At 37.6% G+C, this 26,003-nt stretch overlaps 1 protein-coding gene across 1 annotated transcript; it reads left to right on the top strand.

The window, feature by feature from the left end:
* Window positions 1-4,248: 4,248 nt before the first annotated feature.
* On the top strand, window positions 4,249-5,116 carry LOC149235215 (putative E3 ubiquitin-protein ligase ATL44). The gene has a single exon (XM_089368490.1). The coding sequence runs from the start codon at window positions 4,553-4,555 to the stop codon at window positions 5,114-5,116; it is 564 nt and encodes a 187-aa protein (XP_089224616.1). The 5' UTR covers window positions 4,249-4,552.
* Window positions 5,117-26,003: the final 20,887 nt, after the last annotated feature.

Here is a 26,003-nt window from a genome sequence, read left to right as displayed (position 1 = left end):
CTTTATCGTTGAATCTATGGAAAAAATGGTAAGTATTCTTTACAATATTGTAAGTATTCTTTACAATATTGGAATTTCTTTCCATTTTATATTTGAAGACATATTTATCTTTGTGTTCTTATTGTGTTTTACTTTAACTTAGCTATATTTAAACTAAGCTACAATATCTACAATCAAGTTTTTGGTCAAATGTGGTGGTTAATTCATACCTATGAAGTTCAATAGTTCAATAATTAAACAAAACGCCAGAGAACACTAGCTATACTGCCTTGTTTCTAATTAGATTTCTAAGAAAACATAAAAAGACTAAAATATACTCTATTTAGGCAACTGCTCAACCCATCTTTTCCGTTATTGTTTTAAATACTAGCACAACCACATTAATAAATGTGGTTGATAAACACACTTAAGCCCATATGAAACACATATATAAATGATCAATAATATTAATATAAATATAAGAACCATATTAATAATAATTAATATTATATTATTAATAATAATTGATAATATATTAACAATAATAATAATATATTATTAATAAAAACCATATTAATAATAATTAATATTATATTAAATAATAATAATTATTATATTATTATTATTATTATATTAAATCATTATTATTAGTATATTAGTACTATTATCATAGTAATTATATTATTATTATTATTAATTTTAGAGAACAAATTCATATGTTAGCTACTTTTATGTATTTGTATCTTAAAAGTAATGCAATCTTCCATAAAGCACTCCTTCAAATCATTAACATTTAAACCATAGACATATAATTGATCGACACATTTTCCTCTTGAGAGTCAAGGGCTCATAGGTAGGCCTTGTGGTCCAATATGAAATTCAGGCAGAGAGAAGTAAGTTGTTGCCATGATTATAGGAAAAGCATTTGTTATATATAGTATGGAAAACTTTGTTATTAATGGAATAATACATAGCATTCACAACTTATAGCCCACATTCTTACAGTTGTTGAGGGAGATCTGAACACCATAATAAATGGAATTTATTTGCACTATAGTGAAAACTTAGGAAAATACATTGTTATATATTTTTTTATATATAAATGAATGCTATAAAAAATAATGAGCAATTTATTAGAATTAGAATAATCAAATCCTTAAGAAAATTGTGGGTGGGGAGCCACTTGACATGAATATAATTTCGGAGCACTTTGCTTGAATGGTTCATGAGGCGCAATACTTGCTAAGGTTTTGCAAATGGGGTAGCAAGCTAAGTGTGCTTGATTGTGGAGAAAACTCCATAGTTAAGCGCGCTTGAGCCAGAGGCGACCTGGGTTGGGTGACCTCCCGGGAAGTCCTGGTTACCGAGTGGAAGCCCTGGAAGTGATGATTGATGCTATGTGATTTATTTCACTAGTTTCAATCCCATTTCTTCACCCCTGTGAGCATCACCTGATGCAATGAGTGCTAAGTGGACTATTCAAAGATCATGAGAAATTAGTACCTCTCATGGAAATGCTAAGTGGACTATTCAAAAATCATGAGAAATTAGTCACTTACGACTACCTCTCATGGAAATGCTAAGTGGACTATTCAAAAATCATGAGAAATTAGTCACTTACGACTACCTCTCATGGAAATCGTCGTAGATGAATGACTTACTTAACGCAGTTGAATCCCAAAAAGATATCTAATATAATGCACTGGGAAAACCCCAATACTTAATAATGAGGAACTTATCATGGAGGAACTTATTAGAGAATTTGGTGAGAAGAGAACCATCTGACACAAATCTAATTTTTCAAATTTATTAAAAATCAATGTAATCTAACAAACTCTATAATACACTACAACAGGTGATAAGCATTAGCATTAAGACTAAGCATATGATGAGCATAGACTAAGAATATGTTGAGCATATTCCCTTAAAATCAATCTAGGCCCTCAATAAGAAAAGTCAACAAACCTCCTTCCCTCTGAAAGAGTTTGACACAAAAAAATAGGAGAGAACTTTTAAAAACACAAAATAAATAAATATGAGAGAACTTTTTTTTAAAACGAAAACAATTTAAGACAAAAATATCTAAAGAATAAACCTTATATTTAATAAAAAAATAGTTTAAGACAGATATTTTAAGACAATGGAATAACCACTTAAAACAATGTCAATTAAGACTAAACTATCAATTTAAAACAATATTATCTAACACTCTCAAAATTAACTCTGAGAGTAAGCCATCAATCCATAGTATTGATGTTTCGCGGTGGGCCTATATTCACATTAGCATCAAGGCTATTGATGTGTCGCCCCAAGTCCATCAGCGCGCTGGCTATTGATGTTCCGCGCAGCGCCTATATTCACGCCCATCAACGCGCTGTCTATATGGAGTTTGCAGAGAAATCTGAGAAATAATTATATTTTTAATTTTTGAAAGGAGATATTCAAACCACGTGAAATTTAATAGTATTACTTTTTTAATATGATATTTTTTTTTTCATTAATTTTTTTTAATTAAATATAAAATTATAATATTCTAATTATATTAAATTTTTAATTAATTATAAAATTAAAATATAAAAATTTAAAAATTTAAAATGTTTTTAACTCAATTTTAAGTATTTAATTTAATGTATATTTATTACAAAATCATATTAAAAATTACATAAAAATAATAAATTTATGAAAATTTGATTTCAACGCAATTACCATATACAAACCACATTTTAAAAATATAATTACATGGTGTTTCTCTACGGGCTTTGCTTGGGCAGATTTGGCTAATCACAGCATTATCAACTTTTACCACCTGGCAGCCTCTCCCAACTCCCAAAATTCTTCTTCAATCCCATAGTTTAGTGTTCATTTTCGTTGGCATTTAGCTTTGGTTCATGTTTGAATTTATGGAGGGAAATATATATATATATTTTATTATTAATTTTCGTAAGTTAAAATTATAATTTAACTATGTTTACTATTTTACTCTTATTCAAATTTCATAATTAATTCATGCGTTTTGAAATTCAATAATTAAACAAAAACCACTGAAAAGCTAACTCTACTTCCTGGATTCTATTTAGGTTTTGGAGAAATTCCAAAGCTGACTAAAATGTACCCTATCTAGCCGACTGCTTAACCGATCTCTTCCCTGTCGTTGCACGGACCGTTTAAATTGACATCACTGAGTTGTGCAGATTTCAACGGATCATTTCTGCATTCTCTGTCATCAATAAGTACTAAAGTGTGCCATCTGTTTCCTATTTTAAATGGATTTCGATATAGATTTAACTTTATTGGCCGATTTATCGGCTTATACTAGGCATGTTGATAAGATTGAGAAGGTGGCTTCGCATTTTGCCATCTTACAGGTAGCGGAATCCATAATGTCAGTCACTTCACGGAAATTTATATTGAACTAATCATTGGTTTAATGTCGTTTTTATATTGGTCTTTGGATGAGAATAAAAATAATATTCGGAGAAATATCATTGGTTTATTATTGGTTTAGTATTTTTTTATATTGGTTCTTTTTGCATGAAAATAAAAATAACATTCAATAGTTAAGACTAAAAAGGCAGTTGTCTATAACAAGACTTTTTGAAAGCTTTTCTGGCGGGTTTTTCCGGTCGAAATCCGGCAGGAATTTATTGGAATCACAAGTTTGATAGCTAGTTTCTGCACAATGAAAGCGTCACAGGGATTTTTCATGGTGCTGAATCCAAATATGCAGTTAAAAAACCATTTTAACTGCAACAAATCAAGATTTAACCTCAATTTCTTCCGCCGGATTCCGTCACCGGAATCTCCAAAAAATCGCATTATAAACAACTCCACTAAAAAGCACCCAGTCAATCATTAACATCTGAAGGTTTATGTCCGTGGGATGCCTCTAAGCCTCTGCCATTCACTAACCCATGTGCATATTTGAGTTTTTCTATTTTTCATATTAAAAACGAAGGTACGCTCCCGTGAGGCTGCACTTTTCATATATCATTGTACTGCTGGATCAACCCACGCCCACTAACTATTTTTCCCTTATAAAGTTTTGCCACATGCAGTCACTTTTGAGAACCGCAATGCACCGTAGAAGATTGCGAAGATTGTGGTTGTATGGACGGGAGGGGTTCAGACTAGATTACCTGTAGGCTATATTCTTTTGTCTAAGAATGAAATGGACAAGTATGGCTGATGCATTCGCTTCGATTAGATGAGGTGCGTGGATGCTCTTTAGCATGAAATTTAATAGGATGGCGATCTTCAAGGATTATCAAACTCGCTTTTACAGATTTCAATCCAGCGTTCCTATATCCCAGCCTACTTAAAGATCTTTCATCCCAAAGAAAGAGGCAAGCACTGACTCTGATTCTGTCCCTGTGCCGATCACTGTATTGTAAGAGGCAAGCACTGACTCTGATTCTGTCCCTGTCCCGATCACTGTATTGTATTTCTGAATTTCGTTTCCAAATGGAGTGAGAAAATGAGCACTCTATGAAATCGTTATCTGACAAGTCTTTTATGGTCCATTAAGTAAGAGGCTTTGAAGGATTTTGGTGCTCTTTCGATTACCGAGGGAAGAATGGTTTTAGACGTGGCCACCGATATGCTAGCGCCAGCGGCGCTGTCATACGAAAGTCCGCAAGCGGTGATTAGGCCCCATATGACTGAACATATGATAGTTGTTCTTCTTGCATTGCTGTGCACAGTGATATTGCTCGCGGGACTTGCTATAATCGTTCCATGGAACTACATTTGGAGGCCATGCCACGATTACATGGCCACTAGACGAGCTAATACCGGTATGAAGGCGAAATCCATAGAAGCACTCCCCTGTATCATCTATGGCAAATCGATGTCAAGGCTTGCAACCGATTGCGCTATTTGCTTGGCAGAATTCGTGGAAGGAGAAGTTCTGAGAGTCTTGCCTATCTGCAACCATGGCTTTCACATGGAATGTGTAGATAAATGGCTTCGATCTCATTCTTTGTGCCCTACTTGTAGGCATTATGTTCTTGACCCTGGCTGTAAAATGGTGGCGAGTCACATTATGCCCAGCCAATCGGACGCCTGGGGAGTACAGATTCATCCAGCGAGAGCTTGTGAGGAGTCCAGGGAAATCATCGACTTAGAGTTTGGGGTTTAAATGATATGTTATTCGACCAGATTATAGCGGAAGGGCACCTGACAGCCTGTGTTCGAGCATACTATTAATGGAAAGGGCCGCATTGTTCCTGACAGTTTGAAAGCATATCAACTTGTGGTTACCAAAATTAAACACATCATTGTCATAAAAAAGAAATCCTTGAGTTTTATTTAATTAATGTCACAAGTCACTGTAAATTAAGATGGAATAAAATTATATCGCTGGTGAAAAACGCGAGGAATTGTCACTGCGACGTGTGTTTATCTATAAATGCATTGTTAAGAAGAGATTATTAAGTTGTATTGTTGTCTGATGTTTTCGCAGCATCATGTTTGGTAGTTTTTTCGTTCAACGAAATTTTAATTTGATATGTGTAGAATTTAAATATTTTAAAGTTGGAGAGTCTTGAATATATATATATATATATATATAAAAGCAGTGGGAATACAATGAATTCATATACATATTCAAAAGAATATATATGTAAAAACAATGAGAATACAATGAATTTATATATATATTCAAAACATTATTTTCAATAATCAAAATTTAAAATATTATTGAAAAATTATGACAAATTTCTTTTGAAAAACAAAACCTTCTAATAATGATGCTCTCATTTTAAAATATAAATTTCAGTTCATTGATTCAGGACTTCTGATAATCTATGTATGTTTGGAGTAAACATCAAATACAAATCTTGCACTTCATTCATTCATGGCTTCTCATAAGCTATCCATGTTTGGAATAGATTTTTAAATAGAAATCTTAGACTTATTAATCAGTACTTGTAACATAAGCTATGTATGGTTGATGTAGATTTCTAAATACAAATCTTACGGTTGATTAGATCAGTAATTATATGATAAGCTAATTTTGCATGGCGACCAATAACCACAGTAGAAAGTTTAATATATTGTCATATTTGGTGATTGTGATGCTCTTCTGCTCCTGTCAACGTCATTCGCTTCCCAACGATACATCCTCAACCTCAAGCTCGATATGGAAGGTTATTTCATCTCTGCGCCTGTCAAAGCTCCACTGTCAGTTACAGGCTAGCCTCGAAACGATGGATCGCACAGATGTTTCGGCCAGATTGCAAGATGTATCAGTCTGGCCACTATCGATCCTATATAGGACATGTTCATGCTATATAAGTCTTAATATACCGGTTTTGAAGAGGTGCGTTAATAATGGTTAATTTAAGTCTAATTATAAGTAAAAGTGTGTATAGATATGGGGTTGTCTACCAAAGTCACAATAGAAATTCTTTAAAAAAAATTTGGGATAAAAATTGATTCAGCACTCTACGAAAACACCAAAAAAACATAAAATTTAACAAAATCATAAAACTTAACCTCTATGACTAAAACTTCCTAATTTTCTGAAAAACTTACGCGGCCATTTTACACACGGTTACATTTTAGCCTAACACGTGTCCTTCATAATTAAGGGTGGAAGATTCTTCTGTGAAAGAATTGGTTCAAGGTAGATCCGTCACGGATTGTTTTCTCTATAATTGCTATGGGTCTAAGTAGCTCGCGTTTCCGGTAGCGAAGGGGGAGCGCCCTTTCATAACCTGGATGAGGGATGGTTTTCTCTATAATTGCCATGGGTCTAAGTAGCATAGCGAAATGGGAGCCCCCGTTCATAACCTGGATCTATCGGCAGTAGAAAGGGAATACAAGACGCCGTTGACCCTCTCCTCTCTCTATAACTGTCCTAAGGGAAAGGTAGCGAAATTGATTGTCGCATAAGTAGCCACCTGAACGATCATCTAAAACCTGAAAATCAGTCCTCTCTCAGCAGAGATACCGGAATCCCCATTAATCCCGCGTTTAATTGAGAGGCACCGATACCAAATCCTTGTTGACCAGCTGCTCCAGTAAGCTTAGGGTTTGTAAATTTGAAGCCAGCATGTGGCCTTCATAATTACGGGTTTGCTGATATAATGAATTGGCCTCTGGTGTAGGTAATAGAAGAAGTAATTATCTCAAGGGATCTACTGAGGAAACGTGCTACAAAAATGAGTTAATAGATCTGTAAATTTATAATATTGGTGTTAATCTTTGTATTTATATTTAGGTTAGTGGTTGGAATCTTTTTGAAAATTGTATAAAAATTCATTTTAAAGTTTACAAATACTGTTTACTATCAAATTTTATTTAATATTATTAGTTCTTTGTAATGAAAAATTGTTAAATGTAATTTATTTTTGGGAAGAATCTTATTAGTTTTAATTATGCTAATATAAAATGTTTGATCATACTCACAATAAAAATACTTGAATTTTTAATAACTTTATAGGGTTTGTCTTTAATTTTTATCATTTTTGAGATATTTACTAATTTATATATTAATAATAAATTTAAAACCTAAAAAAAAAAATAGTTTTCAATATTGTTTTTAAAAAATCACTATTTAAAAAACAAAAATATTGAAAATTGATGGAGCCAAATCCCTTGTCATCATCACAATCAAATAATGATGGTTATACTCCAAAGTAGATATCTGAGTGGTAAATAATGCATTTTTTATTAAAAAAACAAAATAAGTAAAAATTTCAATCATTTCAATTTTTTAAATACACAAAATTGATTATCTTGTATATATAAAATATCAATAAACCCATATTCCTTTTATTAACGCGTATCTTGGATATTTAACGATTTTTAAAGCTATTTTAACTTTTAATATACACACATTTCTTAGAATCCTTATTGCATATTTTAGTGTTAGCTTTGTGTGATATTACTTGAAATTAACTTTTAGTATAGACACATTTCTTAAAAACCTTATTGCATATTTTAGTGTTAGTTTTGTCCGGTAGCACTCAAAGCGATCTTATGGTTCCTCATTCTTTTGTAGGGTTGTTCTAATCAAATTAATAGTGATCTTATGGTTTCCCATTTTCTTGTAGCAATGCTTTTGAGGGACACATAATATTAAATTGGCAAAGGACCTCACCAATATTATAAAATCTTATAGTGTTGTATGCAATTTTTTAAATCTTTATTTTGGTGGATGATTAGAAAATAATATCAAATTGGTAAAGGATCATTCCAGTATTATAAAAGATCATAGTGTTGCATGTAATTTTTTAAATCTTTACTTGAGGTGGATGCTGTGAGAAAATGTGATTGGAGGCATCTGTTTTTTCTTAGTTTTCTCACAGTTTCCAATGTCCTAAATGACCCCCTCGTACCCTTGTGCTAGCTAGATGGCCCATGGGAGTTGAGCATACCCCTTGGTGAATCAAACCATGGCGGAGCAAATAACATCAACCCCCCTTTCTCTAATCCCAACAAGACAAGCCCCTCAAAAATATTATTGAGTGCAATATTGTACAAAATTGTTCATATGGCAATGGCCACCTTGGTGGGGCCAATAATGTCATCTCTCCCTTTACCAATCACACAAGCCCTAGTTGACTTGGAGAAAAGGAATACAGATATTCATGAGTGCAGTATGATACAAAATTGGTTATGTCATCATTAAGTTGAGATTGTCTTTGCAGAAGATAGCATATGCATTGGGTTCCTTACTGAAAACATTCTGATATTTAGACCTGCAATGTAGGTACAAATATAAGCCATCTCTCTTTCACCATCCTAAAATCTTATTAATCCTATTAAAGCAAGCTGGGATAGAGACAGTAAAGGTGCAGATTAGAGAAAGCAGGTTCACTTAGCATGCTCATGCTTCAATTCCTCTTTCAAGTCTTTGGTGGCATTTAGATTCTAGGTGCAAATGAAATTGCTCACTACCTTCATAACCATGAGCTCATGTTCCAACCCTATAGCTTTTGGTCCTAGTTGGTTTGTTGTTTCCCTTCCACCAAATCCTCTGCTCACTAGTCTCATATTTTCTGATGTTGCTTGTATTGTGCTGCTAACCATTTTTCTAGAATTTCATTAGTCATTATTTTTATCTCTTACAAATTTTTTCATGAAGTTTATGTCTTGTTCACTAATTTGTTTTATCCATCAGATGTAGATGTTCTTTGCTGCAAATCTCTGATTTTGAATTTTTAAATTGCCTACTTCATCTACCTTTTCTACATCTCCAAACTTTTTAAGCTCATGGACATGGTGAGATTATTGTATGTCCTGGATCTTTCTAATTTGGATTGCAGTCCTTTGTCCTTGAATCAACTTGGCTATTCCTATTCTCCATTTTTTTTGTTTAGTACTTTCTAGATAGATTTAATTTCAATAGAATATCTAAAACATTCTGAGCATCTCAAATATTTAAATGGACTCGTTATGGATTGAGTTTTTTGTTTCCAAATAATAATGGTCTTAAAGCGAAATGTTCATCAAATCACTATTATTCATGTGTATCACCATGTTTCTAGAGATATTATTTGGTGGATCATTGCCCATCATGCACCAGGAGGGGATGGTAATTTCTTGGCACTTGCCACTATCACCATTTAATATTTTTCTCTTAATTTAAAGGCTCCAACTATTGTTAATTTATTTAACAACCGTGACACTGCTATTTTATGGCATGAAACATGCCACGCTCTTGGGGCAATTGAATCCAGTGGGACGAATGTCATTACAAACTCTTTACCAACCAGTCAAACCTTTAGCAGCGATTTTCTTTTAAATAGATACAAAACCAATATTGTTTTAGCTTCCTTTAACTCCTAGTTTTCATTTTGGCCTGTGTAACATACTTCGATGTAACAATGAACTCAAAAATTCATGTAATTTTGTACTTCTATTATTTTCTTTCCTCAATTCTAAGGGGCAGAGAGAAACTACGACGAAAATACCTCTTTTGGGGAAGGTAAGTTCTGAAATCTAAACATTTTTCTATTACTTTTCTCAATAATCGACAATAGTCTTATAAGAGTTACCGCAATCAGCTTTCGGTCAACAGAGTATCTCGGGTTTGCACCATTTCGTACACTAAAATTAATATAATTTTTTTATTTTTCCTGTTTTGTCTAAGGTATCTTACGCAAATACAAATGCTACAATTTGGTCTGAATGTGGTTCAAGCTTACTATTGTATTAAAACACATGCTCCATATCCAAGATTTCTCTGCAAGGTATCTTCTTTTCTGTTGTGGAACTCTGCATCTGCAGACTAGACCTAGATGGACTAACGAGTTAACTGTTTTTTCATTTGCATACACGTTTCTACTACATGATCTCATTGTTGTTATTTTTGTTCTCAAACTTCTGTGTGCACAAGTACTCCAAGTCACCTCCTACCAAACAGAAGAAATTGGAGTGATTAACAGAAGCTCAAGATATAATGATATAATCTTCTTCTGCCACGTCCTTACGAAAGATCAACTTTAGATAAAGAGTAATTATTTCAGGAAAAATCACTAGGCTGATTGATCATGCTAGAGTGTAATTTTCCTCCAAGAGTCCATTCATAACGGCCCCAGATGTCAGTTGATCACAACCTCAGATGTCAGTCCCCATATGTCGGTGGAGAGAATGTGCCAGATATTGGAAAAGCTCGAAGCAATTGCGAGTTGTTGGAAAACCTAATGGAGGACGTTCGTTCAAGGACCCAACACTAACTTCGTGGATTTCGTACAACAACATGATATTGTGGTATAAATATATTAGGAATATGCATGAGATTTGAAACAATTACAATTGACTTGTCACCAATTGTGTGCACATCTTTTGAAGTGGCATAAATGAATGTAGAAATAAAAATAAAAACAAGTCAAAATGGGCAAACAAAGCTCGAAGAATACTTGTATAAGAGAAAGAAAACTTTGTCAGCGATTTTCCCGAAAAAATCTACATACTCCCAATTATCAGCAAGTCCTACAACAATGATCAGTACAGCAATTCAAAACCCACCAAGGATGGAACTTGGGTATGAAACAAGCCTCTATAATAACACTATTGTTTGAGAATAAAGTAATCTCTTATTACAAATATATGTTTCTAATGCAAAGATATTTTGAACTTTGGAATTACTATGCCAGTGATTTTCATGAAAAAATACACAAACTCCTCCTTATTAGTAAGTCCTACAATGATGATATATATATAGCAATTCAAAACTCGCCAAGGATGGACCTTGGGTATGGGTATGCAACAAACCTCCTTAATAACATTGTTGCTTCAGAATAAAGTAATCTCTCATTAGAAATATATGTTTATAAGGAGAAGAGATTTTGAAGAGTTACTCTGCTTAAATAAGGGTTTATGGTTTTGAAAGGTTTTCTTGAATACATAGGCATGGTCGACAAAGAAAAGTCATGATACAAACTATTTAAAACACTCAAGTCCCACACAATAACAAAATCAAAGAACTCCAACAAGTAATTGTCAATCAAAATTGGGCTTATGTTGTTTATTATCTCAACTATTTTTGACTTATTTGACAAACTCCATGTTAAGGAGTTATCTCATCAATGTTTTAAGATTTTGACCGCAAAAGCTAAAAATATCCCAAATCAGTGAAGTTGCATAAATAGAAAGGAGATTTAATTCAATTCGAGTTGCAGGTTCAAAGTGGTGTGTGTACATATTTTGAAGTGGAATAACTAAATGTAGAAATAAAAATAAAAACAAGTGAAAAAGGGAAAATAGAACTCCAAGAATACTTGTATAAGAGAAAGAAAACTACGTCACGATTTTCCTAAAAAAATCCACAAACTCCCCATTATCAGCGAGTCCTACAATGATGATATGTACAAAAATTAAAAACCCACCAAGGTTGGAACTTGGGTATGCAACAAGCCTCATTAATAACAATGTTGTTTGAGAATAAAGCAATATCTAGTAGAAATATATGTTTCTAAGGTGAAGATATTTTGAATTGATAACAATGGTGTTTGAGAATAAAGCAATATCTAGTAGAAATATATGTTTCTAAGGTGAAGATATTTTGAATTGAGGAGTTACTCTGCGAACAATTTTCCCGAAAAAATCCACAAGCTCCCCATTATCAATAATTCCTACAATGATGATTTGTACAACAATTCAAAGGCCACCAAGGATGGACCTTGGTTATGGATATGCAACAAGCCTCATTAGTAGCATTGTTGCTTGAGAATAAATAAATCTTTCATTAGAAATATATGTTTATGAGGTGAAGAGATTTTGAATTGAGGAGTTACTCTGCTTAAATAAGGGTTTATGATTTCCAAATGTTTTCTTCGAGATTTACGAAAGGTCGAGGACGAAAAGTCAAGATACAAACTATTTGAAACGCTCAAGTCCTAATCAATCACAAAATCAAAGAAATCCAACAAGTAATTATCAAACAAAATTCTGCTTATGTTGTTTATTATCTCAACTCTTTCTGATTTATTTGAAAAACTCCATGTTAAAAAATTTTCAGTTAGGAGTTATCTTATCAATGATTTGGGTGCCATTATTGGTAAGTGTCGATGAAAACGTTTTTTATGATGTAGCTTAACATGTAATTTATCTATGAAGATAAAGTTTACATTGTCTGTATTGTAAAAGGTCATGTGACATCTTTAAGAATTTGTTTTCCATCACAGTTCTGCAGTTCATTTCTACTTTGATGAGTTGGTAAGACTCAAGCATAAGGCATGCCTATCTACAATACATGCCCATACTCTAGAATAGGACTCAAGGACATGCAACTGACACCTTCCCTGCCTCTCAGGAAAAAGTACCATTGTCACCTAAGGAATACATTTGAAGCACTAGTTAAGAACCATGTAATCACCTTCCATTCATAAGGAAGTCGAACTACCTGTAGAAATTTTGAATAATATGACACTTATTCACAGAGATTATCCTGATTATACACTATTGTGGGATGCATGCATAATACATAATCTCCTCTACATTGAACATCAATTTTGCGGAATTAAAAACAATGAAACATCAATCGCATATGCACATTAACACAGTATGTAATCCGGTGAAAGCATACAGTTGAAAACCCCACACTATCTGTATATTATAATGATTGAGAACATGTAACAATACATAGTACAATACTCCTCACAAGTACTCAGTACTATCTCCACCTGTTACACACAAAACTATCTCAGATCTGAATCAATCACAGGTTCAAATCTCCTCCACTACTTGCCTGCCTCTACTGCACAATCTTGCATGAGAATAGATGAGTATGGCTGATCCAAACTCGTATTTCACTTGGCTGAATGACACAATCCTCATTGGAAATACTCAATCCATTAATTGTGCAAATCTGATGCACAACTATAGTCACAACTGATAGCAATCTCAACCTCTAACACCTGTCTCCATTGAACTGTCCATGCATTGAGTTAACTGATGCATTCATTAGTTGCTTTATGAGTTAATAATTAGTGAATTAATTAAAAATTAATTCACATCACTCATCACTAGTGTATTCTGCAGTTAAACTAAATACAACTAGTTTAACCAAGTCAAACTGAACACAACTCCATCAACTCCTCAATCAACTCCACCAAACTCAACCACATGAGTTCTAACTGAAGTCCATCATGTAATAGCTCAGCTGACCCATAAGAAAAGCGTATTTCCTTCTGACAGCTGCATGTGCCACATCTGTAGCTCGAGCTAAAGTGCTCCAAGAGGATAAGATAATGTTTATAGTCCAAATATTATTATGAGCTAATAATATTCGACTGTTCTATTTTTAGCCTAGCAGTCTAAAAATAGACTCCACCCATATGTCTAAAAATAGAAGTCCATCTACTTTTACCAACATGACTAATCATCCACAAATAGCATCCTAGAACTCATAGACCATGATCCATATGTTTAAAAGTAGACATAGTCTAAAAATAGACTACACCAAAAATAGCCCGCGGGCCCACTTAGTGAAGGCAACTCCTTTCTACTAAGCTCCATCATCTTGTTGCATTCTCAACACTCCCTCTCAACAAGATATGGATTATCAGCAACCACTATACTACCTCGGTGGTATTCGAATTTGCTCCTGGTGAGCGCCTTTGTCAAGATACCGGCATCCTGATCCTCCATTGGAATGCATGAAGGTAACATGATTCTCGGCTGCACACAATCTCTGATATGATGGTACCTGATGTCAATGTGGTTGGATCTATCATGAAATACTGATTAGCCGAGAGTTTAATGCAACTCTGTTTATCACAATAAATCACAGTAGGCTCCAAGTATGAACCGAACAACCCGACCAGGATCTTCCTCATCCATATAGCGTCCCATGCAGCCAAACGTGCTGCCATATACTCGACCTCTGCTGAACTGAGTGCCACAGATCTCTGCTTCCTACTGTACCAAGAAACTGTTGTTGACCTGATACTGAAAATCCCTCCAAATGTGCTCTTTCTGTCCGTTGGGATCCCTACCCAATCTGCATCCGTGAAGCCACATAGCTTCGCCTCATCCTCCTGTCTGTACCACAATCCATATCCCGATGTGCCTCTGAGATAACGCAATACATGCTTTCCTGCCTTCCAGAAGAGCTTGGTTGGCTTAACCATAGCTTGTGAAAGCTGGTTAACAACATAACATATATCGGGTCGTGTATTGACCAGATACATAAGCGACCCCACCAACTATCGATAAACAGTGGCATCCACTACTTCTGCTGAAGTAGCATCCTCCTTCCTCCAACCTCCAGGAAGAGGAGTATCAACAGGCTTGCAGGCATGCATGTTGAACTTCTCCAGTATCTCCCAAGCATACTTACCCTGAGAAACAAATAGTCCATCACTGCGCTGCCAAATTTCCAATCCCAGGAAATAATGAAGGAGGCCCAAGTCCTTCATCTCAAACTCCTTAGCAAGATCATCCTTGCATAAAAGTATCAACGGCTCATCACTGTTAGAAGAAAATCTTATACATAAAGTACAATGATAAGCAACTTACCCTCCACCACAATTTGGTATAGGTTAGGATCCGCCTCACTCTTGGAAAATCCAAGTTCGGGGAAATAACTGTCTATTCGTGTGTGCCAAGCATGTGGTGCTTGTTTCAATCCATACATCGCTCTCTTGAGCCTGCACTCATGTGACTCGCTACTGAAGATCTCGAAACCTTCGAGCTGCTCTATGTACACCTCCTTTTCAATGACTCCATTGAGGAACACAGTCTTCACATCCATCTGATGAATGTGCCACCCCATCTACGCTGAGAGAGCAAGAATCGTCTGTATGGAGGAATACCTTGCGACAAGTGAAAAGGTCTCCTCATAATCGATCCCCTTTATCTGTGAGAAGCCTCGGGCAACAAATCTTGCCTTGTGCTTCTCCACACTCCCGTCAGCTGCCTGCTTCACTTTGTACATCCATCTCGAACCCACCACAGATTTCCCCTCCGGTCTTGGGACAATCTCCCATGCACTGTTTCTAACAATCGAATCATACTCTTCCACCATGGCATCTACCCATGCGGGATCCTCCATAGCTTCCTCGAAAGAGGATGGCTCAGTCACAACACATTTTCTCACAAGAGCCATGTATCTAGTGTACCGATCAGGTGACTGTCTCTGTCTGCATTGAGCTGTAGGTGGTCCTACAACCTTCTCTGCATCTTGAGCCAATCGCTCAGCTTCTGTCATGTGCTTTCGCCCTCTGATGGTTGGCGCTGCATGAGTGGTCTCTTCCACTCCATGAACTTCGACCTGTGACTGATCCACGTCCTGATGCTCATCCTTAGGAACTAATAGCTCCTCATCTACATACAAGTGTGGCTCCCTCTCAAGCGAACACTTCATCGCTTTCTCCTCCTAAAATTTAATATCCCGACACACAACAGTCTTGCGACTGTCTGGAAAATACACACGATAGTTGTGGGGCGTATCAATGTACCCCACAGATATGCCAACGTCTGCAGTCGGCTCTAGCTTCTTCCTGGCATCCTTCTTCACATGCATGTAAACGTTAGAACCAAAAATCCTCAAATGAGAAATATCAGGCCTCTTACCAGAATAAGCCTCCTCGAGTGTACTCATGCCAAGTATCCTATGAGGACAACGGTTCTGCACATATACTGCAGTATTGCATGCTTCCACCCACAAGTGAAGGGGTAGGCCCTGATCATGCAACATCGCCTGTGCAACACCCACGATCGTTCTGTTCTTCTGCTCAAAATCCCCGTTCTGCTGTGGGTTATGGGGAGCTATGAGGTCTCTTCAAATCCCTTCTGTGCTACAGAAGTCCTTGAACTCACCAGAGATGAATTCACCACCATTGTCACTCCTAAGAGCCTTCACCTTCTTCCCCGGTTCCTTCTTGACCAGTGCTTTGAACTCACAGAACTTTGAGTATGTCTCTCTCTTCTTCTGCATGAAGAAGATCCAACACTTCCGAGAGAAATCATCAACAAAGATCACATAGTACCTGTGCTTTGCTGTCGAAGCTACTGAGAAAGGTCCACACACATCTGTGTGAATTCTCTCAAGGATCGTCGTGGCGCAACTATCCTTCTCGTGAAAGGTGGCTTTCACAAATTTTCCCAAAGTACACCCCTTGCACTGATCTGACTGTGCAAGAGTGCCTTTAGGAAGCCTAGTAGTAATCTGTTGCAGTATCTTCAAGGCTCCATGGTGAAGGTGGCCCAATCTCCTGTGCCACAACTCCCCATCATCCCGGCTCACCAATCCTTCTACCTTGCATGCCATTGCTGCGCAGCCATCTACATGCAACTGATAAAGGTTCCTGACTCAAACCCCTATCTTTTGAGTTTCTCCAGTTGTCTTATTGCGTAGGAAAGCCTTTCCCTCGCTGAAAACAACATCATATCCCTTGTCTTCTAACATCGCCACAAAGATAAGATTATTCTTCAATCCTAGAAAATGCATCACTTCCTTCAATACGAAGGGTTTACCAGACTCCCTCTGAAAGGAAATGGTACCGATACCAGTCGCACTGTATCTACCATCATTGCCCATCTCGATGTGCACTCCAAGATCTTTCTCCTCCAGATCAGAAAACAAATCTCGATCTCCTATCATGTGAAAAGATGCACCACTGTCCAAGAACCATACCGATCCCATCACACTTGATACCAAGCATTCGATCAATGAAAAATGAAGCTCAAACTGCGAGGCTAAGGCCTCTCCTGCTGCAGATCCAGTAGCTTGCTTATTTTTCTTCTTCTGCAGACAATTTGTGGCATAGTGTCTGTGCTGGTGACAGTGAAAACACTTCACCTTGGACATGTCCTGATTCTTGCCTTTCGCATCGGAATGAGAAGCTTTCTTTCTCTTCCCCTTCTTTGCTTTGGCAGCCAAAGCGCAATTTTCTTCTTCTTTGCTTTGGTATTCCACCCGATCTCCTCCTGCACAAGATCTGACCAAAGTCTCTCCCATCCTGGCAATTTCTCCCGACCATTGACAGAGTTCTGATAGGAATGCCAACTCTTCAGAAGACCAAGGAGAGCCAAGCTCACCAAGTCCTCATCATCGGCAATCACCCCCACACTTCCCAGCTCATCCCTGCAATGAGTGAACTATGTGAGATACTTGGGCATACTGTCTCCTTTCTCACACTTAATGTTTCTGAGTTTATCCTTGAGTGCCAACTTCCTCTGGTCGCTCTTGCTTTGGAATAGATCTATCAACACTTTCCACATCAAGTATGGAGAAGCCTTTCCATGCAGGCTAGACACAATGAGATCCTTCACGCCCTCCAACAGAATCCTTCGACACTTTGCTATCTTCTTTTGCCAAGCCTCAACTTGAGCAGTATTAGTAGGCTTTGGGACCTCAGCCTCTATGAACTCCTTCAGCCCATTGTCATCTAAAACTACCTCCATCCTGTCTTTCCATGCAATATAATTCGAGCTGCCCTCAAGAGCATACTCCAATCGCAATCTGTTGAAAGATATTTCAACTTTGACACCAAGAAAACACTGCTGCAAATTCGAATTCCACCAGCTCAAAACTCAACGATTTCTGATCTAAAATTTGTGAGAGCAAATTATTTCTCGTACAGAGATTGACTGTATGGGCTTTTACCGGATATCTCACCTTCCAAAGGAAGGATGAATCCAGAGGCTACCTGGCCCAATTACAGACTCTACCTGAAGAAATAAAATGTAAACACTTTCTGAATAATAGATCTGATGATCAACTCTGCTTTGATACCATGTAGAAATTCTGAATAATATGACACTTATTCACATATATTATCCTGATTATACACTATTGCGGAATGCATGCATAATACATAATCTCCTCTACGATGATCATCAATTTTGCGAATTAAAAACAATGAAACATCAATCGCATGCACACATTAACACAGTATGTAATCCGGGGAAAGCATACAGCTGAACACCCCACACTATCTGTATATTATAATGATTGAGAACATGTAACAATACATAGTACAATACTCCTCACAAGTACTCAGTACTATCTCCACCTGTTACACACAAAACTATCTCAGATCTGAATCAATCACAGGTTCAAATCTCCTCCACTACTTGCCTGCCTCTACTGCACAATCCTGCATGAGAATAGATGAGTATGGCTGATCCAAACTCATATTTCACTTGGCTGAATGACACAATCCTCATTGGAAATACTCAATCCATTGATTGTGCAAATCTCATGCACAACTATAGTCACAACTGATAGCAATCTCAACCTCTAACACCTGTCTCCATTGAACTGTCCATGCACTGAGTTAACTGATGTATTCTTTAGTTGCTTTATGAATTAATAATTAGTGAATTAATTAACAATTAATTCACATCACTCATCACTAGTGTATTCTGTAGTTAGACTAAATACAACTAGTTTAACCAAGTCAAACTGAACACAACTCCATCAACTCCACCAAACTCAACCACATGAGTTCTAACTGAAGTCCATCATGCAATAGCTCAACTGACCCATAAGAAAAGTGGATTTCCTTCTGACAGCTGCATGTGCCACATTTGTAGCTCGAACTGAAGTGCTCCAAGAGGCTAAGATAATGTTCATAGTCCAAATATTATTAAGAGCTAATAATATTCGACTGTTCCATTTTTAGCCTGGAAGTCTAAAAATAGACTCCGCCCATATGTCTAAAAATAGAAGTCCATCTATTTTTACCAAGATGACCAATCATCTACAAATAGCATCCTGCAACTCATAGACCATGATCCATATGTCTAAAAGTAGACATAGTCTAAAAATAGACTTTGCGCCAAAAATAGCCTACGGGCCCATTTAATGAAGGCGACTCCTTTCCACTAAGCTCCATCGTCTTGTTGCATTCTCAACACTACCTAGCTAATTAGAGAGTCCATAGCCTCAAAAATCGAGCAATTGCATGAAACCATGCCTCTTCCAACGCTATCATCTAATGGTGCCATAAATAAACATATCTCTAGAAATCCATCAATAATAACACAACTGAACCTGCAAATCAATTTGACAACAAAAGTGGTTTAATTTTGTTATTCATAATAGAAAAAAATTAGAAAACCTATTATGTTATATTTTTTTCATTCAATTTTAAAGATTGGTTTAATTAGTTCAAGTATCTAACTAAAAACATATATACAAATATTAAAAATACAGGTTAAACCCCAAGCACATTGTTATGAATCTATCACACTTGAAAAATACAGGTATTGAAATACCATTCGAGGGAGATCCACACTTCTGATAAACATCTTTCCTCTATGACTGTATCGGTAAAGCACCTGGCCTTTTTAGTGGTAAAAAGGAAAATACTTGAGGATAGCCGTTTGCTTGGGATCCAAGCTCTACAATGTATAAATTAAGCTCTTCAACTTGAACTAGCTTATGTTGTATTTTGTACATTGTTGAATATTAGATGATACTACACAAGATTAAGGGGTTAGGAGAAAATATAAAGAACTTTCCTTGAGAACAATTTATATAATTTCCTAACTACCATTAATTCACTCGAAAAAGGTTTGGATGAGAAATGACAACAATAAGAATGAAGAGAAGAGGGTTTTACAGGTAGTTTAGCCCACACTAAGATGCCTAACTCAAATTTTGAAAGTTTGTTTAATCATCAGTTTGACGTTTTCACCCCAATACCTAAAAATATCCCAAATCAGTTAAGTTGCATAAATAGAAAGGAAAATTATTTCAATTCCAGTTGCAGGTTTGATTCTTACCTAAAATGAAAACCTAAACCGAAAGATCAAAATCCTTAGCGACATCTATTTCTTGATCTTCTCCAAGAGTTCCTATTTATAGATCTTCTAGACTAATATTGGTGCTAGGTGACATTCTATTTTACAACTATGGTTTCTCGGTGGGTAGTTAACCATAAGATGTTGAGAGACTCGGTGTAAGACCTTCGCAAACATGGGTTGGTTGGGCGCCGGGTGCGAAGGGCGCGCGGGCACGGCGGGCGCGCGTTGGTGCGACGGGTGCGCGGGCACGACAGGAACGCGTTAGTGCGATGGGCGTGCAGAAATGCGACGAGCAGGCAGACTAATGCGACGAAAATGCGACAAAGGGTAAAACATGCGACAACACTTGGAACGATGAAACAAGTTTATATGCGATGAAACATGGACTTGCAAGCCGACATGCAAGAGGTGTCTTGAAGGGCGTATACCATGAGTTTGGGGGTCGGCCTTAAGGCGTACACACCCCATACGTTAATGCTACCTTGTGTATATATTTGGAGCACAAGGACTCATTTCAACCAAGGAACTTCACATCATCTTCTACGCAAAGGACGCAGGGGTAAAGGAAGTGTGCAAAAATAAAGAGGAGTGCGCATATCTCATGCGCTCCACTTGTGAGGTGTGCTCCAGATTACCGTGAGTCAGTCGTAGGGTGGACAAGGTGTGTTCAAGGTGCGGTTTTATGCAGGACTTGGCAAAGGGTCTTGGGTGGCTCGGGTGAGCACCTCCCTTCGTGCAAGGGTGCAGAACATGTTGTAAAAGGCAGGTGGCTTGTCTTTTGTAAAAATTGGTTAAGTGTGAGACTTGGTTCACCCAAGACACACTTGTTGTAAAATCTGATATTCTTGATATAATAAAATTGTCAGGCAGACTCACATTACGGGGAGTTGCCCCTCCCCTTTATACTTGTTTGCAATTGTTGATGTTCTCGGTTAATTGCATATGGATAATGAATGAGTATGGGCTTCATTAAAGTATAAAGATAATGCTTTTACTTGGTTGCGAAAAACAAACTAAGTATGTTAATGTTGGAGTAGGCGTAGTCCGCGAATGTTAGTATTGTTAAAAAGAAAGCGTTCGGTGGTGCCGCACCTCGCTACAAGCGGTTGGAAGACTACCGCAGGTGTAGCGGCGTGACAATTCGTATCAGAGCAAGGTTTGCTCGTGAAGGTTTGAAGCTGATACACAATGTGACAGTTGGTATCAGAGCTCGGTTGGAGCTGGTGTTGGAGCAGGGTTGCTCGTGACGAGGTGCAAGTGTGGGTACACTTGGAAATTTGACAGTTGATGACAGTGGAAGCAGGTTTAGCAGGGGTAAAGCTCGGTGCTTGGACCAAGCTGAATGATAAGGCATGGCAAGTTTGGGAGAAGGTGGAAGGAAGCTCTTGCTTACCTTGGACGGGTTGAAAAGGTTGAAGGAAGAGAAGCCCCGTGAAGAACTTGAAGCCTTGGAAAAGGATGTTGAAGACAAGCTTCTTCAACTCGGTTGGGCAATGGAGCAAGGTGAAGTTGCAGATTGTGCCTGCAAGGAAGAGGAAGCCGTGATGTGTGAAGATGTTGCAGACATGACCATGATGGAGGATGAACTTGAGGATGATCAAGTTGGACCAGGATCGTGCAGTTTGCCAGCATGGATGGATGAGGATACTCATATGGAGGAACCTCATGACAATGATGATGAAGTAAGTATTGATACTTGTGTTTCATTTGGGCATTTGGTGGATGGACCGTATGCAGGAAGAGGCAAAGCCAGTTTGCCTGTGCTAGGGAGGATCTTACCATGGATGACTATGATGGAGCCTTGTATGGAGAAGCAAGGATTGTCGATTATTGCAGGACTTGTTGGGGCTGCTTGTGACCTTATGATAGAAGGTGCAAAGGCCCTTGACAAGGGTGGAACTTGATGATTGTTGTGGATGATTGGGTCATGCTTTAGCCACTTTGGCTAAGTGCCCGGCATGACTCATGGACAGTTGAAGAGGGCACACACTTGTGATGTTTTGGGTGGACTTCTCATGGCCGAGACCAAGAGATAGTCTTGGTGGACACTTTGGTGGAGGAGCTATGATGGAAGGGACTCGTGATGATGTGATGATGACATGGTTGAGTGACCGAGTTCACTAGACCGAAGATCGTAGACTTGGATGAGGATGACCGATGGTTGTGATGAGTCTACTTGGTTGGACTACATGGGCAACATAGTCATGGACATCAGGTTGGAGGCATGGAGCATGGCAGTCTTATGCGGGGACATTATGTGGGAGTACTTGTAGAGGTGTCATGGACATCCAATGAGGAGTGCCAAGGCAGAGATGTTGTGCAGAAGGATTTGCTGGTGTGACATGGAGACTTACTACTTAGGAGTTGATGGAGAGGTTGTGCACTCTTGTACAACAAGACCATGGACTTGGATGGAGTTGTGAGCAGATTATGGAGCATTCCTACTACATGGAGATGTTAGTTGGAGATGACTCATGGAGCTCATGATGACATGAGATTGTTGTGACTATTAGGGACTTCATGTATGGTGGACTTGGAGGATCTAATACATTGAGGAGCTGAGGTCAGAGGACTTTGATGCAGTATGGGATGCATACTTTCAAAGTACATGTATGGGCATGGCTTGGAAGAGTGACTTGATGTAGAGGATCGTTATGAGACACTTTGAGGTGATGAAGTTACAATGATGATGATGATGCTTTGGTGATACACTTGAGCATGGGTTGAGCCGAGACTCAACTACTTTCTACACATGGGAGTTGATTTGATCGAGGATCATGGGCAGCACACGGATAGATGAGACAAGTGCATACTTGTTTCTATGGAGAGTTGAGGATGGCACATTGCAGATGATGAAGAGGCTTCATGGACCTGAATGGGGCACATCGAGAGTTGGTTTGAGGAGATGGTCTCTTCACATGGAGGAGAGACACATATGGAAAACATGTTGCAGATGAGATGGATGGAGTTTCCATGGACCTGAGCATGGATTATGGAGATACATACCTTGGTATGGTGAGCTTGGTGGCAGTGGTCACTAGGCCGGGACATAGTGGAGAAAGAGTCTCTACATATGTTGCAAGGATGTTTGCCTTGTGTAGAAAGGTCGACATCGTGGATGGATGATGATCTTGGTGGAGATCTACCGGGATGGTATGTTGTCGAGGACGACAATGATTTCAGGTGGAGGAGGATGTAAGACCTTTGCAAACATGGGTCGGTTGGGCGCCGGGTGCGATGGGCGTGCGGGCACGGCGGGCGCACGTTGGTGCGATGGGCGTGCGGAAATGCGACGAGCGGGCAGACTAATGCGACGAAAATGCGACAAAGGGTAAAACATGCGACAACACTTGGAACGATGAAACAAGTTTATATGTGATGAAACATGGACTTGCAAGCCGACTTGCAAGAGGTGTCTTGAAGGGCGTATACCATGAGTTTGGGGGTCGGCCTTAAGGCGTACACACCCCATACGTTAATGCTACCTTGTGTATATATTTGGAGCACAAGGACTCATTTCAACCAAGGAACTTCGCATCATCTTCTACGCAAAGGACACAGGGGTAAAGGAAGTGTGCAGAAATAAAGAGGAGTGCGCATATCTCATGCGCTCCACTTGTGAGGTGTGCTCCAGATTACCGTGAGTCAGTCGTAGGGTGGACAAGGTGTGTTCAAGGTGCAGTTTTATGCAGGACTTGGCAAAGGGTCTTGGGTGGCTCGGGTGAGCACCTCCCTTCGTGCAAGGGTGCAGAACATGTTGTAAAAGGCAGGTGGCCTGTCTTTTGTAAAAATTGGTTAAGTGTGAGACTTGGTTCAACCAAGACACACTTGTTGTAAAATCTGATATTCTTGATATAATAAAATTGTCGGGCAGACTCACATTACGGGGAGTTGCCCCTCCCCTTTATACCCGTTTGCAATTGTTGATGTTCTCGGTTAATTGCATATGGATAATGAATGAGTATGGGCTTCATTAAAGTATAAAGGATAATGCTTTTACTTGGTTGCGAAACACAAACTAAGTATGTTAATGTTGGAGTAGGCGTAGTCCACGAATGTTAGTATTGTTAAAAAGAAAGCGTTCGGTGGTGCCGCACCTCGCTACAAGCGGTTGGAAGACTACCGCAGGTGTAGGGGCGTGACACTCGGTCTTCTATGTCGACTTTTTTGTATTACACACCCTACCTAGCTAAAATACGCACAAAACGAAGGGTTTTTCTTATTAAAGCCACCATTTTTTCACAGAAAAGGAAAATGATTTCAATTCGAGTTGCAAGTTCGATTCTTACTTGAAATGAAAACCTAAATCGAAATATCAAAATCCTCTGCGTGTTTATTTCCTGACCTTCTCCAAGAGTTTCAAGCACCCGACTGAATAATAATAGATGCAGATAAGGCTTGGAACCTTTATCTTTGTAATTGAATAAAACTAGACATAGTAAATACAGGTCAGCTCACCATCGTGGAGGGGCTTATCATGCTTAGAACAAGCGAAAATACACCACGTGGAACTAAATGAGGGTTTATCATACTCAGGACTAGGGCCTAGGCTTATCCGTCTAGTTTTTAACATCAATGCTCGGTAGCTCCGTAACGGTGGTGATGGAGGGTTGTGTTGCGCTAACGGTTCTTATTGTTTCAGTAGTTTTGTTTGTGGTGATGGGTTTCAGGTCGATAGTTTATAACAATCCAATTGTCTAAGATTGATGGGTCGAAGCTATAGTGGGAGTGGAGTTCATGGAAGAGGTTATCCTGATCTGCAGAGGTGCCCTCAAATCGAAACTACCCGACATCTTTGAAACCCTGTAGTTCGTGGAAGAGGGTATACTGATATGTAGAGGTGCCCTCAAATCGAAACTACCTGACATCTTTGAAACCCTCTAGAGCTTCGTTCCAATTTGGTGAATCTGGTGTGAGTGGTGGTTCCCCGCTTTTAGTTGTAAGGAAAGAGTATCTTGATTTGCAGAGGTGCCCTGAAATGGAAATAGTTAGATCCTTGAAAATGTCGCCCCAATAGAGGTGAGTGTTGTAAGATGCAGGCAAGCAATGGCATGTATTTGCAAGAGCCATTTGCAAGAGTACTTTGCAAAGTTGTTTGTGGAGTTGGTAACTGGATGGACATGAAATTTGGAATCCTAGGAGCGAGTCGCAACTACCACCTATCTGTGTAATGAGTAAGAATGATATAATCGTCTAACGAAAGATCAAATAACACAGATTAGGACAAGAAAATAGCAGAGAAAGTTCTTTTCAAAGAGAAATGCCTTGCAACATATATATATATGAATTATAAATTATATTTAAAATTTATATCAACAATAAAATTTCAACATTAAAAACATTTAAAATCTTTATTAATCATTAAAATTTTAATTATAAAAAAATTAACAATAAAATATTAAAGTATTTTAAAAGATTAAAATTAATTAAATATTTTAAAACTTAATAAAAAAAATTATTTCTTAAAATTTTCTTAATTTTAGTTATAAATCATTATATATACAAAGACACTTTTACATCTTATATAGTTATTAAATATAATTTTAAAATATTTGTTATATTGTTAATATTCGCTACTAACACTTCAACGACTTCAAAATAGCTATAAAATATACTTTCAAAATATATATTATATATAATTTCAAAATTTCTATAATATTGTTAAATTTGGATTAAAATATCGATAAAATATAATTTCAAAATATCTATTATATTGTTAAACTTTTTCTTATCAACACCTCTACCACTTTTTAGCAGCTTCAAATAACCATAAACATTTCAAATCATCCGGCGCTGATTATAATTCCAGAGGTAAT

Source organism: Pinus tabuliformis, chromosome 8 (assembly GCF_031772625.1).
Source record: "Pinus tabuliformis cultivar Carrire ecotype Pingquan chromosome 8, CPIR1, whole genome shotgun sequence".
NCBI classification, from domain to species: Eukaryota; Viridiplantae; Streptophyta; class Pinopsida; order Pinales; family Pinaceae; genus Pinus; species Pinus tabuliformis.
The sequence above is the reverse complement of the archived record's forward strand: the minus strand, read 5'-3'. Positions and strand labels throughout refer to the sequence as shown.